At 46.7% G+C, this 18,002-nt stretch overlaps 1 protein-coding gene across 1 annotated transcript in view; it reads right to left on the reverse strand.

Annotated features, from left to right (window-relative positions):
- Nucleotides 1–18,002, reverse strand: part of LOC142313037 (uncharacterized) — a 241,709-nt gene that overhangs the window by 192,543 nt on the left and 31,164 nt on the right. The window contains exons 2-3 of the mRNA XM_075352023.1: nucleotides 2,797–3,885; nucleotides 404–492 (exon numbers count right to left, since the gene is read on the reverse strand). Of these exons, the coding sequence (XP_075208138.1) occupies nucleotides 404–492; nucleotides 2,797–3,820 (1,113 nt within the window). The 5' untranslated portion in view covers nucleotides 3,821–3,885. The remainder of the gene's footprint in view (nucleotides 1–403; nucleotides 493–2,796; nucleotides 3,886–18,002) is intronic.

Here is an 18,002-nt window from a genome sequence, read left to right on the forward strand (position 1 = left end):
TGCAGTGAGAAAGAGCAAGTAAAGATAAATAGGGTAAAGTCATGCATCTGGGCCAAGGCAATAAAGGGCCTGATTCATGGAGATGTTTTACGTATAATCTTTCTTTATTGAATAATTCACAACAAAAAGACAAAGAACAGAAAGAGAAAGAGATCATCAGTATCATCAACATGACGTATACATCTTGTTACAGACTTAGATTGATTTTCATCCTGTATTCCTCATATTATTGCCACAATTATGCCCTATATTAACTAACAACTTATTGTAGCTAAAACTACTATATATTCTTACATTTGAAACAGAAGGAATACTTATACATCAGTTGTTGTAAATCAGTTTTTCACATCATGTTGGGAATCTCTTCTGTGTCCACACCTTTACGTTGAAAAAATTCTAATACCCCACTGAGGTTATATGCACTTCCAAACTTTAATTTTTTTTGATCAAAAGAAAAGAAAAAAGTAAGAACAAGGTAAGAAAGAGTAAGAACTGAAGAAAAGAAGGGTAGTATTAGAAGGGTGCACAAGAAGGGCCAAGTCATGGAGATGTTTTCACCAGAATTCTGTCAAAAACATGTTAAAATGTTGCAATTTTGTTTCCCAACTCACAGTAAAGTCGCATAAAAATGTTGTCTTTTGTCCAAAGTGAACTGAACTGTGTTGGCTGGGGTGGCAGAGGGTGTGGAGTAGCCGACCCAACAAATCTAACAACATTGAAACCACTTGGGTAGCAATAATTTCTCCAGAAATGTACACCAGCTCTGCTGATTAATAACTGCAATGTGCAAACTACCTTTGGGACTTACTTCTGTGTAAAAACAGTGTGCCCATAGTGTCATGGTATGGGTTGTCAGGTAGGAGAATGTTACCTGCCTGGCAGGCGTGTGCCAACTGTAAAGATTGGTGCAAAAGAGATAATGCTATGGGGCTGCTTTTCAGGGGTTTACATCGGCCCCATAGTTCCAAGAAAGTGAAATCTTAATTCATCATACCAATACATTTTGGGCATTGAATGCTTACAACTTTGCGTTTGCGGTTTGAGTAAGGCCGTTTTCTGTTGCAGCATGACTTTGCTCCAGCACAAAAAGAGAAGTTCGGTCTGACCTCACAAATATTCTTTTGAAGATTTCCCAAAGACACACTCCCATTCTTGCAGGTCTATGGATTTAGAATAGGATACCAAAAAACATCCTGTAGGTCTAATATGTAGATGTTCTAATACTTTTGTTCATATAGTGTTTAGGTACCGTATTTTTCGCTTTATAAGACGCACTTTTCCTCCCAAAAATTTGGGAGGAAAATGGGGGGTGCGTCTTATAAAGCGGTACCGGGGGGTCCTGTCTGAGGCGATCGGGCGGCCGGGTGCCTGTGGCTGCATGCAAGCGGCCGGGTACCTGTGCTTGCGTGGGGTGGCAGCCGGGTACCCGTGGCTGTGTGCGGGCAGCAGCGGGTGCTGTGTGGGGTCGGCAGCCGGGTACCCGTGCTTGCATGCGGTGGCAGCCGGGTACCCATGGCTGTGTGCGGGCGGCAGCCGGGTGCTGTGTGCAAGCGGCAGCCGGCTGCCGCTTTCACACAGGCACCCGGCTGCCGCCCTCACACAGTCACCCAGCTGCCGCCCGCACACAGCCATGGGTACCCGGCTGCCATCGCACGCATGCACAGGTACCCGGCGGCTTGTACGCTGGCTGCCACTCTGTGCATGCGGTGCGGGCGGCTGTGCAGCATGTTACCAGTTGTCCGCGGTCCCACTTTCAAATGATGGCACCGGTGGAGCTCTTGGATGAGAGCTCCATCTGCGCACGCGCTGCTCCGGGAGTCAGCGCGTGCGCAGATGGAGCCCTTGGATGAGAGCTCCATCTGCGCATGCGTCGCTCCGGGCGCCATTACTTGAATCGGGACCACGGACTCACTCCACCACTGAGCAGTCCCTGCCGCTGCCACCACTGAGCCGTCGCCGCTGCTGCCACCACTGAGCCGGGACCGCGGACACACTCCACCACTGAGCAGTCCCTGCCGCTGCCACCACTGAGCAGTCGCCACCGCTCCCACCACTGAGCCGCTGCCACCACTGAACCGGGACCGCGGACACTCACTGCACCGGCCTGCTGCACGGCTCACCCGCCATGGCTGCTGCCGCCACCACGGACCCCACGGCTCCTGCCACCGCGGACGCCACCGCGCCTGCAACCACAGATGCCACGGCACCTGCAACCACGGACCCCGCTGCCACTGACCCGCCGCGCCTGCCAGCACAACCTGTGCCTCCTGTGACCCCGCTTCACCACCACTGCTGCCCCCCTCCGGTAAGAGAACACCGGAGCATAAGACGGACCCCATTTTTCTTTTTTTTACCTTTTTTTATGTCTAAGTTTGGGGTGCGTCTTATATTCCGGTGCGTCTTATAAAGCGAAAAATACGGTTTTCATAGTGTATATATTAATATAAAATATTCAGTGCACAGGTGTGAAATATACTGCTCAAAAAAATAAAGGGAACACTTAAATACAAAATCCTTGTTTAAGTGTTCCCTTTATTTTTTTGAGCAGTGTATATTTGAGCTATTTAGATTCTATTTTAATATTGTATTAATTTGGGGGAAAAACATTCCTTAAATTCAAAACATGAATATGGCCTCTCCCCTTTATATGTAACATGACTTTATCAAAATGAAGAGAATTTTATTTTAAAATAAAACATTTTTCACATTCTGGGTATGAAAATGTCTTCTCACCTACGTGAGCTCTCTAATGTTTAACATGAGTTTTGAAATAAAACCTTTTCCCACAATCTCAGCATAGATATGGTTTCTTCCCTATGTGACTTTTTTGATGACTAACCAAATGTGATTTAGACACACAACTTTTCCCACAGTCTAAACATGAAAATGGCTTCTCCCCTGTGTGAGTTCTCTTATGTGTAGTAAGAATTGATGTCTGATTAAAACATTTCCCACATTCTGTACATGAAAATGGCTTCTCCCCTGTGTGAGTTCTTTGATGTTTAACAAGACTTGATTTCTGATTAAAACATTTCCCACAGTCTGAACATGAAAATGGCTTCTCCCCTGTGTGAGTTCTCTGATGTGTAACAAGAGTTGATTTCTTTGAAAAACATATCCCACAGTCTAGACATTGATATGGCTTCTCCCCTGTGTGACTTCTCTGATGTATAAGAAGATGTGATTTCCTTCCAAAACATTTCCCACATTCTGAACATGAAAATGGCGACTCCCCTGTGTGAGTTCTCTGATGTATAAGAAGATGTGATTTCCTTCCAAAACATTTCCCACATTCTAGACATGGATATGGCTTCTCCCCTGTGTGACTTCTCTGATGTGTAATAAGACTTGATTTCTTTGAAAAATGTATCCCACATTCTAGACATGGATATGGCTTCTCCCCTGTGTGACTTCTTTGATGTATAAGAAGATGTGATTTCCTTCCAAAACATTTCCCACATTCTGAACATGAAAATGGTTTTTCCCCAGTGTGAGTTATCTGATGTCTAACAAGAATTGAGTTATTTGCAAAACATTTCCCACATTGTGAACATGGATATGGCTTCTGACCTGAGTGACTTCTCTTATGTACAACAAGGGTTGATTGATAATTGAAATATTTATCACGGTTTGAGCAAGGAATTATCTTCATTCCTTTGATAGTTATAACATCTCTTCTATTACCCTTATTTTCCTTAATAGCCTGTGATGAATCAGAAGATAGGATCTGTTTAATAGGATCACATGGTAGATCTTTGCTGTGAAGCACTGAGGATACAGCTGGGATACTGTAATGTTCTTCATATGTGCCTTGTGGCATGCCATGATCATATGATGGAAAGTCTGAAGCTGCCAGAAGTCCCTCTGATCTCCTAATACAGTCACCTGCCAAGAATAACACTTTTATTACATGTTCAATAATAGAAATTTGGAAATAGTTTTCTTAAATTATATAAAATGTTCAATAAAATTGCAAGTCATGTTGCAAAATTCAATATTTTACTAATATGTTGGTGGTATTCTAACCAAAGAGCACAGAGCAAGGACCACTAGATAATGATATTAGGCCATCAGGATCAGCTCCAGCAGTTTCCCAATTCAGTGTGAATTCAGCATCTTACTAGGTTCATGTCTCAGAGTATCGGTCACCACTATTTTGTAGTAAGATCCTCAGTGGAGAACCATAAATCAGCCTGTCAGTCAGAACTATTAGGGTTGTCTGTCTGGCACAATTCCTGCCAGCCACATGCATTTTACTGCAGAACGGAGGAACAGTGTGATGTTGCCAATGTATGTAAAGCGCTGTGGAATTAATAGCGCTATATAAATGAATAAAATTATTATTATTATTATTATTATGTATGAAGAAGCTCTAACTTTGTAGAAAGTGTAAAACTGGAAAAGTAAAGTTATTTGTAAACTGGTTTTCTCATGCTGTGAAAAAAGTGGGAATGTGTGATAAATGAATATACACAGTTATACACCTCATCCCCTGACCTCACCCCTGCTGTACTACAGAACACCAGTGACTGTCTGTCCGCAGTCTCCAACATCATGTCTACTCTCTATCTGAAACGTAACCTTTCCTTATGTGAACTACTTCTACTCCTCCCTCCGTCTACTAACCTCCCTATACCTGACATCTCTTTCTGGGTGTTATGCTTGACATCGAGGTTTCCTTGACCTCCTATATACAATCTCTCACCTGCTCTTGTCACCTGCACCTGAAGATCATCCCTAGAATTTCTCACCATAGAAACAACAAAAACCCTCACTGTGGCCCTGATCCATTTCCGACTTGACAACTGCAATTCTCTATTAATTGGCCTCCCCTCACTAAACTTTCCCTTTTCCAATCCATCCTTAATGCTGCAGCCAGGGTCACTTATCTGGCTAATCATCATTCAGGCACTTTTGCTCTGTGCCAGTCATTGCTTTAACGCTTGCGGCTGATGTATAGGCAGCAAGTGGGAGTAGTGGACCCAAAGGAATACAGGGGGCATCCAGGCTTCTTCTCCTTTGGAGGGAGGGGCCTAACTAAGTGCTCCCTGCAACAGGGTAGTGACCGGGACTGTGGCAGCTGACCCCCAGGGCAGGTGATGGACTCAGGTATAGACACAGGTACAGGCGGTGTGACTGAGGCAGGCTAGACAGGCGGGAGACAGACAGGAGTGGTAGACATGGCAGGGATAGACAGGTGTCATGGATGGTGTGTCTGTTGGTTTGGCTGCTGCTGGTTGGGCTTGGCTGCTGATGGTTGTGAAGGGGTTAAGATTCTTCCTGAGGATGTCTCTGGGCTCCCTCTAGTGGCCAGTACTCTTAGTGTGTCAGGTTCTGTGCTTGTCAGTTAGACAGGTGGAAAGCTTGGCTCTAATCCCAGTGGGCCTATCTTGTCCAGCCCTTGGTGTATAAAGGAAGAGATTTTGCCTCAAGCTGATGCCGATGATAGTTTTTCCTGTGTCAGTTTGTCTCCAGTGAACATGTCTCAAACACCAGGTCCTTCTTTCATGTTGGCCATGTGCCTGTGCCCCACCAGATACTTCTCCAGCCTTTCCCTGTGACTGAATAGTTTTCATGTATTTTTCTCTGTGCAATGATTATTTTGATTCTGTCTCAATTAGTTTAGAAATGCTATGAAAACTGTTCATTCTCAGTCAAAAAAACGCATAATGGAATTTTTCTGTCTGAACATGGTCCTGCATTTTTTGGTCATATATGCGTTTGTTGCGCCATTGTGTTCCCACTGATGAACTTTAACAAAAGGACATTGCTAGGAATCCAGTGAAGACTTTTTTTTCCATCAGTTTTGCATATTTAATTTTGCTGTACCTAGTATACAATTTATTATATCACATCAATGGACTGCTCACTATTTTATCCTGTTGGTTATTGAATATTTTTCTGCCTAGGCAGTTGCTACCTAGCCTATTTTTAAGATAATCTCTCTTGGAGGCTAATCCTACCTGGTGTCTTGTACAAGAGTTCCCTGATGTAGTGGGTGGATGATCGTGTGGTCCTAAGGGAATTTTTTGATCATCAGGAGTTGGCATTTTAGGATTTTGCTGGCTGTACCCAGTTATTTTCCTATCCTTTGGTATCTAAGTTAGCAGGGCCTCTCTTTGCTTAAGTCTATCCCTAACCAACTGTGTATTATTTGCTTCTTATATCATTGTCAATATATGTTGGGGGCTTTAACTTTTCCTTTGGGGCTGCTTTCAGGAAAGATAAGATTTCTTTCTTCTTCTTTGAGGCTGGCTAGTTTTTTACGTGGTGACGAGGCATTTAGGTACGCTCCACCGCTATTTCTAGTTGTGTAGAATTAGTTAGGGTGTTGCCGCTTGTTAGTTACCAGCCGCTCTTGTGGTCATTTTCCTTGGTTTTCCAGGTTTTGTTCCCCCTGGACTCCAAGGGGTAGTGGATCTTAGTTTTTGGGTTGCCACTATCTCTGGATAAGGGATGGTGGATATCTACAGCAATGTCAGCAGTCTCCTGACTATAACAGACAGGTATGGGAAGGCAGGTACAGGAAATTGATAAGGATAAATGGGACCTGAGAACTAGCTAGTAGACGGAGATGCTGACTAACTAGGAGTGATGAGCAGGCACCTCCCCTAATGGGAGGGTGTCTTAAATACATAATGCCTCTCAGCCATAGGCTGAGAGGCATTTCTGAAAAATGGCGTGCCTCCACTTTTTTTTTTTTTTTAAACATATTTTATTTGATGTCAGCAAGCACATATCATCAACAAGAGAACATGTTGTTACATTCCATAAAATGTCTCCGGATCGTACAATGCTTCTGTTACATCATTTTCTTTTTCATTGTCACAACAATTTCATCTCCATAGAATTAACTTAACAATAATTTACTCTAACTTAACAACCTAACCTATTGCTAGTGTGAAGCTTTGCTCAATAAATGTTCTCCATTTTTTGAAGAATCTTTTAGTGGACTTCTCCTTATGTTTCTCCGAATCCAGTTTGTCGTACATCATTATTGTTTTTAGGGTATCAACTATTTCTGTATTTTTCGGTGTCTGTCTTATCAGCCAGTTCCTAAGTAGGCATTTCTTGACTACAAGCAATACTACGTGTATTACACCTGGAATGTGAGCACTTGCTCTGTCAGTTTCTGTAGGGGCTTCTATACAGTGAAACAAACAGGCCTGAGGGGTGACGGGTATAACTACTTTCCAAATCCTCAATATGTACACTACCGCTTCCTCCCATACCCCCCTCACCTGTGGGCATTCCCATGCAGTGAAACAGTTTTGCTTTATGGAGTCCACATTTAGGGCAATGGTTCAAGAAATGCACTGGTGAGCTGCTATGTGGTATATTAAAGGCGTATGTTGCGTTGTGTACTAGCTTAAATTGCATCTCCCTCCATTGTTCATTTATCATTACTTTCTTAACAGATTCCAACCCCCTTAGAATTTTATCATAGATGTCCGGATCGCCCAGAGCAGTCTCCCAGGTTTTAAATATTTGCTCTTTCCAGGGGCCCTGTACTTGATCTCTCAATCGTTGGTATATGATCGAAAGGGATTCATGTTCCGCTCCCTGACCAATCAATACATCAAAACTCCCCTTCTTCTCAGCCTTCCCGACCTCTTTTACCACTGATGTGTAATGTGTTGTTATTTGTAAATATTGTAGGTAATGGTGATTTTCCATGTTAAAGTTTTCCGATACCTCCGCCCAGCTCAGAATTCTCCCCTCCTCTGTTTTCAGTAAGTCAACCAACCTCCGTATCCCCCTCTGCTTCCATCCTTGAAATAATTTGTTTTGAGACCCTTGAATAAAATTTGGATCCTCCCACAACGGGGTAAATTTTGAAAGACAATAAGGGAGTCTATACAGTTTTCTCAGTGCTCTCCAGGCCCCCACCGTGTCCTTTATTAAACAGCTCTGTTTCACGTACGTTGGTATTTTATCTAGCTTCATATGTAATACCGCTACCAAGTTAAAAGGGCTTGTTAGCTCCCTCTCCAGCTGAACGTTAGAAAAGAAGGTTGTCCCATTGATCCAGTCTTTTATATGTCTGGCAAGTGCCGCTAAGTTGTGCAATCTAATCATGGGCATTTGTACCCCTCCGTCTTTTTTCTGTAGACACAGCTTTGAGTAGGCTACTCTTGGTCTCTTTCCCTGCCATAAAAATTTTACAAACGCTTTTTGCAACTTGTTGATATCGGTGTGTTTCAGCAGTAAGGGAATAGTTTGTAGAGGATAGAGCAAGCGGGAGAAGCTGATCATCTTTAATCAGATGTGCTCTGCCAAACAGGGACAGGGAAAGATTTTTCCATCTGTCTAGCTCTTTAGTTATTTTTTCAATTAGGTGTGGATAGTTAAGTCTATATAATGACATTGAGTCTCTGCCTATTTTAATTACTAAATAAGTGATGTAGTGCGGGGCTATGGCTACTTCTATTCCCTCACCTTGCCTATTTCCCAGGGATGTCAAATATAGAATCTGACTTTTACTGATATTTATCCTGTAGCCTGAAAAGGAGCCAAAGTACGTCAGTTTGTCTATTACCTTCTTCAGATGATTGTATGGGTCTGATATAAATAAAAGCATATCGTCTGCAAAGCAGGTTAGTTTTATCTCACTATTCCCCACCTTGATTCCTGAGAAATCTTCTGATTTTATTAAGTATTGGGCTAGTGGTTCAAGGGCCAAGTCAAACAGAAGAGGGGACAGGGGGCACCCCTGCCTGGTCCCCTTCTGTAGCTGAAAAGATTTTGACAGAAAGCCCATTGTGGAAATTCTAGCTTCAGGTGTAGCGTAAAGTGCCTCCATATAGTTCCGAAAAGTACCCATTATGCCAAATAGCCATTCTGTATCAAGACCCAATATTGAACCAGATTTTAAAAAAGTAAATACACGTGTAGCAAGAAGGGGTAGATCAATTAGCAATATGCTCTATCCAAGTCTATACACAGCGCCGTCTACCAACAAAATGTGGATGAATACCATTGGTTTTTATAAATGCCGTGGTAATAAATGTAATGTCTGTAAATATGCAAAAAGAATTGATTACATCACCCAGAACATGAAAATTCATTCCTTTATTAATTGGGACACAAACCACGTAGTTTACTGTATAGAATGTAAAATCTGTAATATGTAATATATAGGTTGTACTATACGCAAATTGAAAAGACTAATAGCAGAAGATCTTTCTAATATTACCAGCAAGAATGTTTTGTTTTCAGGTGTCAGCAAATATTTTTTAGAACACCACAATCGTGATGCTGACAGTTTAGCTTTTTATGGCTTGGAAAGGGTAAATTGTCCAACACGAGGGGGAGATTGGCATAAAAAACTTTTATTTATAGGCCTTCTAGATAATTAATTTGAACATTAAACATCCTAGAGGCATTAATTTCAGGAATGACACGCTATTCATTTATGAATGGATATTGGAATGAAAAATTTTGATAGATTTTTCTAACATTATCTCTGTATTTGTGATATTGTCCCTGCATAGCTTTGTATATAGGCGACTGTGCAATGTGCTACCAATATACCTTGATTAAGTAGCAGTCTCTCCATGATTGATCATATGTATTTTAAATGTCTTCCGATGTTGCTATTCGGCACTCAGTGATGAAGAGCTCTATGCCTGATACGCATCTGAGTGGTTCTGACCAGACATGAATTTTAAATAATATGTTTCAATAAATCGGATTACATGCTATTTTGGAGAATCCCATTTTTTTTCTTGCAGTTTCGTACATGATAGGATTAGATACACAGCTCAGCAGACTGTATAACATACAATAGGATTAAATATATGGATGCCACTAAGAGATACTAACATGATAGCATTAGATACAAAGATCAACAGAATATCACACATGACATGATTGCATACATGGCTCTGTCAATTTAATATCCCAATATAGGTTTAAATACATGTCTCAGTGGAATGTATCTCACATAATCAGATTAGGTACACAGACTGCAAGCTTATTGTTTCTTTTTACTGCACTCTGCACACTGACTGAGCTCTCTTATACAGTATAAAGCCTCATTCAGATGTCTGTGTTATATGTACGTGTGAATGAGGGACAGAAACAAGGCTGTTGTATTTACCAACAAAGGTCACAAATATTAAATTACTTCAGAATGCTGCAGCCCTATAATAAAGGTGGAGGCAGCACAGGTGCAAAATATTGATGAAACAAACACCCACCGACCATTCTCAGAGTGGGTTGATGTCCAGTATTATAAATGTGTGAAGCCCCGCTAGTATGTGTCGGTGCAGTACCTTCAGGGACTCCACGTGGATGGAACAGTCTGGTCACAGGTAGGGAACCTTCTTTCAGGATTGTCGTGACGCCACTCTCAGTATTGCGGTCAGCGGGGACCGCCACTGCAGATTAAGGGATGCCTGGGGCTGATGGTGGGTGCAGTCAGTATATTAGCCCCCTGAGAGTGAGGCAAGCCCCAGGCCCCGGTGTATGTGTGTGGGACCACAGGTCGCAGAATGACTCAAACACAGTCCAAGAAGTCTTTCAACGTGTTTACTCACTGTTTGGAGGTCACGGTGAGATGCCCGGGCGACACTGTGATAACCAGGTTGAACCAGGAATTCCAGGAGGCCGTTCTGAGGGTAGCTGTCCACTCGCCTTCCTTGCACTCTTTCTGTTTTAGGAGGATCCTTTGCTTGAAGCGTGGTAGGACCCCTCCAAGGAAGCTGTTACCACCCTGCTCCCCTCTCTCTGGCTCGTCTGCCGGCAGCCTGGCCTTGGTGGGATGGCTTCTGGCCCTGTCCCCTTATGGGCCTGGTGATTGCTGCTTGGCTCAAGCTCTGTGTAGTCGTGGTGAGGGCATGAAGTACCCCCCCCCCACCTGTAGGTTAAGCAGCTCTGGATGATCTGCTGCCTGTACTGGGGACCTAGTTCCCCTTGTGTGCTCGGATACCGGGATCTCCGTACTCAGCCACCCTTCTCTCTGGATGATTTTCAGGCCGACCCACGGTACTCCTTTCTCCCCCGCTTTCAGCTACTGCACTCCTCAGGACCTGTCTGACATGAGAGCTTCTCTGCTCCCTTCCACACACTTCAACTTCTTCCTCCAGACTCTCCTCTTCCTCTCTCTCTCTGCCCTGCTTCCTAGCAACCAGCCCCTGAACACACCCCCAGCTGGGAATTGAAAGTTAACCCCTTCTGGCTACCCAAGGGTCCCCTCTGGTAATGTGGGAGGCCTGGTCACTATATGTTTGTGTGTGCACCTCATCCTGGCCTTTGGAGATTACCTGGAAGCATTGCTCCCGCATGGGTGCAATACTCTGTGGTGCCTGACCAGGTCAGGGGCGCCACATTCCCCCTTAGTTATCATCAGCACGTCCTCGGGCTGCAAAGACAAGAGAAAAAAGGTAAATACAAACTTTTCCCACGCAGGGGCAATTATTTACATTTAAACATACCAGGTACCATTCCACCACCAACCACCCACATGTCCGAACCCCACCCAAAAAACCTCCAGGAGGGAGGTCGCCGGTCCTTTTGGTGACCAGGACTGGGCCATCACATTCCCCAGACCTTTCCTCCAATCTTCCTTTCCTGAGGAGAGTGGTGTAAGGTAGGCCCCATAAACAGGCGTACCCGCTTCCGAGTGTTGGAGGGCAGGCCCCATAAACAGGCGTGCCCCCTTGTTGGTGCAGAGCCATGCCCCTCAACAGGCAGACTCTGTGGTTGATACCAAGGAGGTAACTTTTTACAATGCAAAAGTTTGTGGTTAAATCCAGTTCATAACCAGTGGTCTAACATTTTAAGGAGGTCTCACAATAGTCCTTGTGGGCACATTTCGCTTAAACGTTACTTAACTATAACAGGTTAAACATTACATTTCATACAGTCACTTTGAACTAAACTGTACTTTCTCTATAGCGTAATGGGAGCTGACCAAAGTTGCTGCGGGTTGACCTACGCAGTACTATACTGTCATCTGTCTGAGGTTGTGTCCTCCCACCCGATGTATGTGTCTCAATGTGAATAATGGGTGTACTGGGTATTGATACCAATGCATGGTCTTCTGCTTCAGCTACATTTGGCTCTTCCAGGTTCTGAACAGGTTCTTCTGGTTCTCTTACTTCTCTAGATTGAGGGAATGTAATGACTGGAATAACTACTGCTCCATTGTATTGAGGCCAACTTGCTGGGAAATCTCCAAGTACAGTATGGATCATCTTTTCTTTTGGTTCTTGAACTGGCAAAGGGTTGGGAATTTCTTCAGGGATTCTTAGTTGTTCAGGACATTTCTTTAAGCGATCTCTAGAAACGACAGCTGTTGTTTTTCCTCCATCCTTGCTGATACGGCATGTCTTTTCATTGCTAAGCGTCGATGGTAACACAGTATAGGGTTCTTCTTCCCAGTGATTGTCAAGTTTATGACGTCTTCTCTTTCTTTTGAGAACTATATCTCCTGGCATCAAAGGAACAGCAGGTGCTTTTCGATTGTAGGCCTTTTCTTGTTTCTCACGCTGCTGAGTCAGGCTTCGCTCCACACACTCTTGTACTTTCTTGTATTGGGCTTGGCGGTTGGAATCCCAATCAGCACCTTGTAGATGGTCTTCAGGGGTCTCAACTCCCATTTCCAGATCTACTGGCAATCTCCCTGGTCTGGCCCTCATCAGGTATGCCGGTGTGCAGTTCGTGGAACTCACAGGGATGTTGTTATACATGTCCACTAGATCGGGCAGCTTTTCCGGCCACTGACTTCGTTCTTCTAGTGGGAGCGTCTTCAGAAGGTCGAGAATGATGTGGTTCATCTTCTCACACATGCCATTGGTCTGAGGATGGTAAGGCGTAGTACGGATCTTCTGGCAGCCGTATAGGTTACAAAACTCCTTAAACACTTCAGCTTCAAAGGCTGGTCCTTGGTCAGTGAGCACTTGATCTGGATAGCCATGTGGTCGACAGAAGTGTGTCTGGAAAGCTTTGGCTGCAGTTTGACCTGTCAAGTCCTTGACTGGTACTACCACCAGGAATCTGGAGTAGTGGTCAACCATAGTGAGAGCGTAGTTGTAGCCTTGTCTGCTGGGTGCCAACTTTACATGGTCCAGGGCCACGATCTCCAGGGGCCGTTTAGTTTGGATTGGCTGGAGTGGTGCTCTCTGGCTGTGCTGGTCTTTTCTTCTAAGATTGCAGGGCCCGCAGTTTCGACACCACTTCTCTAGGGCAGATCTCATGCCCACCCAGTAGAATCTTACTTTAAGTAGGGCCTCCAGTTTCTTCCAACCAAAGTGGCCTGCACCATTGTGATAGGCTTCTAGCACCATCCTCGTGTCCTTCTGTGGTACAATCACTTGCCACACCTTCTCATGCGTCCTCGGGTCAATGATGCTCCTGTAAAGTTTATCTTGATAGATGAATAATCAACCCCTCTCCTTCCATAGGTACTGTGCCTCAGGTGGGGCTCCTTTGTCAAGGCTGGCGCCAGGCTGGCTGATCAGTTTCTTTACCAAGCCTACCGCTGGATCATTTTCCTGGGTCTCCTTCCAGTTGTAGTGAGGTAGTGGGTTCAGGGTCACCTCTTGGCGGTTGGCACGCGACTGCCGACACTGTTTTGCTCCATGGCGATGGAACGCTGGCAGCTCAATCTCTTCAAGATCATCTTCATCTTCACCCTCGTCTGCTAGGTGAGGCATCCTGGACAGAGCATCTGCGTTGCCGTTCTTGCGGCCAGCTCGATACTTGACAGTAAAGTCATAATTCGCCAGTCGGGCTACCCAACGCTGCTCCATGGCACCCAATTTAGCAGTATCCAAGTGGGTCAGGGGGTTGTTGTCCGTGAAGACAGTGAATTTGGTGGCTGCCAGGTAGTGCTTGAACCGCTCTGTGATAGCCCATACCATGGCCAGGAACTCTAGCTTGAATGAGCTATAATTCTCCGGGTTTCTTTCAGTAGGCCTGAGCTTCCTGCTGGCGTAAGCAATCACACGCTCTTTGCCTCCCTGCACCTGTGAAAGCACTGCTCCCAGTCCCACATTACTGGCATCTGTGTACAGTACGAATGGCAGACCGTAGTCAGGGTAGGCTAGGATCTCTTCACCCGTCAAGGCCCCTTTCATTTGTCTGAAGGAGTGTTCTTCTGCTTCTCCCCAGTGAAATGGCGGGCCGGAGATCTTTCCTCTCTTCTTTGGGTGGCCTACCAGGAGCTCTTGCAAAGGCGCTGCCATTTTCGTGTAGCCCTTGATGAACCTTCTGTAGTAGCCTACCAAGCCAAGGAACTGACGTACCTCCCGGACGGTAGTAGGTGTGGGCCATTCCTGGATGACTGTGACCTTCTCTGGGTCCGGTGCTACTCCTTCTGCACTGACCACGTGACCTAGGTACTGGACCTTTGGCTTCAGTAAATGGCACTTGGATGGTTTCAGCTTCATTCCATATCGGGATAGTGCTTCAAAGACTTCAGCCAGATGTTTCAGGTGGTCCTCGTAGGTCTTGGAGTACACGATGACATCATCCAGGTAGAGCAGGACGGTTTCAAAGTTGAGGTGCCCTAGGCAGCATTCCATAAGCCTCTGGAAGGTCCCGGGGGCATTGCAGAGTCCAAATGGCATGCTGTTGAACTCACAGAGGCCCATTGGGGTGGTGAAGGCCGTCTTCTCCCGATCTTCTTCTGCTACAGATACTTGCCAGTAGCCACTAGTAAGATCTAGGGTAGAAAAGTAGTTAGAGGCTTTCAAGGCAGCGAGGGATTCCTCTATCCTTGGCAAAGGGTAGGCATCCTTGTGTGTTATCTGATTTATCCGTCTGTAATCCACACACATCCTCATCGTGCCATCCTTCTTTCTTACCAGGACCAGGGGAGCCGCCCAGGGGCTACAACTGTCCCTTATGACGCCTGCCTCCTTCATGTCCTTCAGCATGTCCTTTGTGCGCTGGTAATGGGCTGGTGGAATAGGCCTATGTCTTTCCTTAATGGGAGGATGACTGCCTGTGGGTATGTGATGTTGCACCCCTTTGATCCTACCAAAGTCTAGTGGGTTCTTACTAAAGACCTGCTCGTATTCCTGCACGACCCTGTAAACCCCATGTTTCTGGTAGTCGGGTGTAGAGTCAGTCCCCACGTGTAGTTTCTGGCACCAATCCTCTAACTGCTTTTGGGAGGTCTCGCCCTCTTTTGAGTCAGCTTGTGTCAGGGGACCTACAGGTGTTATGGCGTCATCTGAGCATGTAAACAGTTTGGCTATGGTAGCGTACCTTGGTAGTCTGGCTTCTTCCTCCCCACAGTTCAACACTCGTACAGGCACTCGTCCCTTGTGTACATCAACTACCCCCCTGGCTGTCAGAATCGTGGGCCAGTGGTCTGAATGAGTGGGCTCTAGTACAGCCTGGTAATCTTGTCCTCTGAGACCTACCGCTGCTCTACACCACATCATCATTTCACTCCGTGGGGGTATCACAATGGGGTTAGCATCCATCACCCGTACACTACCAATCTCACCGCCAGCCTGTTTTACCTGTTGCTTCCTCAGAATGATTCGGATCTCCTTTTGCAAGGCTCTTTGCGACCTGCCCTCAGCACCTTCAACAATCTGGTGAAGCAACAACAACACTTCCCCTAGGCAATTTTCTATGACATTAGTGCCTAAAATCATTTGCGGGTTCCTTTCTCTAATATCAGTGTCCACAACAATCAGTCCTTGTCCCTTCATTTCCTGCCTTCCCACCTTTATGGTTACCTCTTTGACCCCGATCTGGTCTATAGGTTGTCCGTTGGCAGCATAGATGGTAAGGGAGGGGTCCGGTGGTCGGAGATCGTCGTCCGACCAAAACCTACGATACAGGACATACGGGATCGTGGTTACCTGAGAGCCGGTGTCCAATAACGCCGGGGTAGGGATCCCGTCCAGGACGATGGACAGGACAGGACGTCCACCCACGTACTGATCACAGCAGCGACTTGGGCCTGATCTTCTTAATCCTGAGGACTGGCCCCCGGCCCCAGGTTTGGCTCGTTTAAAGGACAGGCCCTTGCATAGTGTCCTGCCTCCTGGCAACGACGACAGATGGGTTGTCCAGATGAGTCATAGCGATCACTGCTCCTGCCTCGGGTTGGGGGACCTCTTCTCCTCCGCATCCAAGGGACGTCCTCTGGGTTGTCAGCTAGCAGGATCCGATGAGGGACTTTGGTCTCTGAGGGCAACTGTATTGCTTTCAGGATTTGTGCGACGTCCTTAGTGAGCTGTTGCACCTGGGAGGATAGCGTACTTATGGTCTCTGCTGGCGCGTTGAGTCCTTTTGTAGTTATCAGGGTCTGCGAGGAGGATTCCGCTCCTGCAGCCGTGGAACTGGCAGGCCATGCTGGTGCGACGGGGTCTGTGTCCACAGGAGGTTGGAGTGCTTTCACTGCCCTGTCTTTCAGAATGGCAAAGTCCACGTCAGGGTGTTCCAGGGACCACAGCTTCATCTGCTTCCCATCCTCAGGAGAGCGCAGGCCCCGCAAGAATTGTTCCTTCATCATCCGGTTTCCTTCCTGATCACTGACAGGGTCCACCAGCTTGAGAGCCCGTAGTGCAGCCTGCAGCCTGAGGGCATAGTCTCTTATACTATCTTGGGGCTTCTGACGGCAGTTATAGAAGTCCGTCCTCAGCTCTCCCTCTGTGCGGTGTTCAAAAGCAGCTGCTAGTTTGGCAAAGATGGTCTCAACAGAGCCCCGGTCATCATTGGTCCAGGACTCAGCCTCCAATTCTGCTGCTTCAGTCAATTGTCCCAGCACCACAGCGGCCCTCTGCTTACCAGTCATCGCGTGCATGTCTAGCAGGGTGTTGATCTTCTTCTTAAACCCGGTCAGCGTGTCTATTTTACCGGCGTATTGGGGCAGCCATTGCGCTCCTGGGACATACAGCAAGGAAACTGGCATTATGGGGGAGATTTCAGCCGGCGCGGCTGCGACCGCGGCACCGGCACCAGGCGCTGCTGCGTCCAGCGCGACGGGGGCTGGCATCGCTTGGGCTGCGTCGCCCTGACCAGGGGCATTACCTCCTGCAGCGTCCATTTTTCTTCAAAAATCTCCGCGCCCCCTTTCCACTTCCTGGGTCAGAACGCTCTCCGAATTGTGGGGGTTCTGGGGCGGCCACACCTCTTCGTGGGCGGTGCTCTTCTCCCTCGCGCGGGCTGCAGCGCGCGCTTTTGAAGATGGCAATATGGCGGCGGTTCAATTTTTGCGGTCGGACCTCTGAGGCACACGGTCACCTGTCTGAACAGGTCTAGTCCTTATCCTGTTCGTGACGCCAGAAGTTGTGAAGCCCCGCTAGTATGTGTCGGTGCAGTACCTTCAGGGACTCCACGTGGATGGAACAGTCTGGTCACAGGTAGGGAACCTTCTTTCAGGATTGTCGTGACGCCACTCTCAGTATTGCGGTCAGCGGGGACCGCCACTGCAGATTAAGGGATGCCTGGGGCTGATGGTGGGTGCAGTCAGTATATTAGCCCCCTGAGAGTGAGGCAAGCCCCAGGCCCCGGTGTATGTGTGTGGGACCACAGGTCGCAGAATGACTCAAACACAGTCCAAGAAGTCTTTCAACGTGTTTACTCACTGTTTGGAGGTCACGGTGAGATGCCCGGGCGACACTGTGATAACCAGGTTGAACCAGGAATTCCAGGAGGCCGTTCTGAGGGTAGCTGTCCACTCGCCTTCCTTGCACTCTTTCTGTTTTAGGAGGATCCTTTGCTTGAAGCGTGGTAGGACCCCTCCAGGGAAGCTGTTACCACCCTGCTCCCCTCTCTCTGGCTCGTCTGCCGGCAGCGTGGCCTTGGTGGGATGGCTTCTGGCCCTGTCCCCTTATGGGCCTGGTGATTGCTGCTTGGCTCAAGCTCTGTGTAGTCGTGGTGAGGGCATGAAGTACCCCCCCCCACCTGTAGGTTAAGCAGCTCTGGATGATCTGCTGCCTGTACTGGGGACCTAGTTCCCCTTGTGTGCTCGGATACCGGGATCTCCGTACTCAGCCACCCTTCTCTCTGGATGATTTTCAGGCCGACCC

Source organism: Anomaloglossus baeobatrachus, chromosome 5, assembly GCF_048569485.1.
Source record: "Anomaloglossus baeobatrachus isolate aAnoBae1 chromosome 5, aAnoBae1.hap1, whole genome shotgun sequence".
NCBI classification, from domain to species: domain Eukaryota; kingdom Metazoa; phylum Chordata; class Amphibia; order Anura; family Aromobatidae; genus Anomaloglossus; species Anomaloglossus baeobatrachus.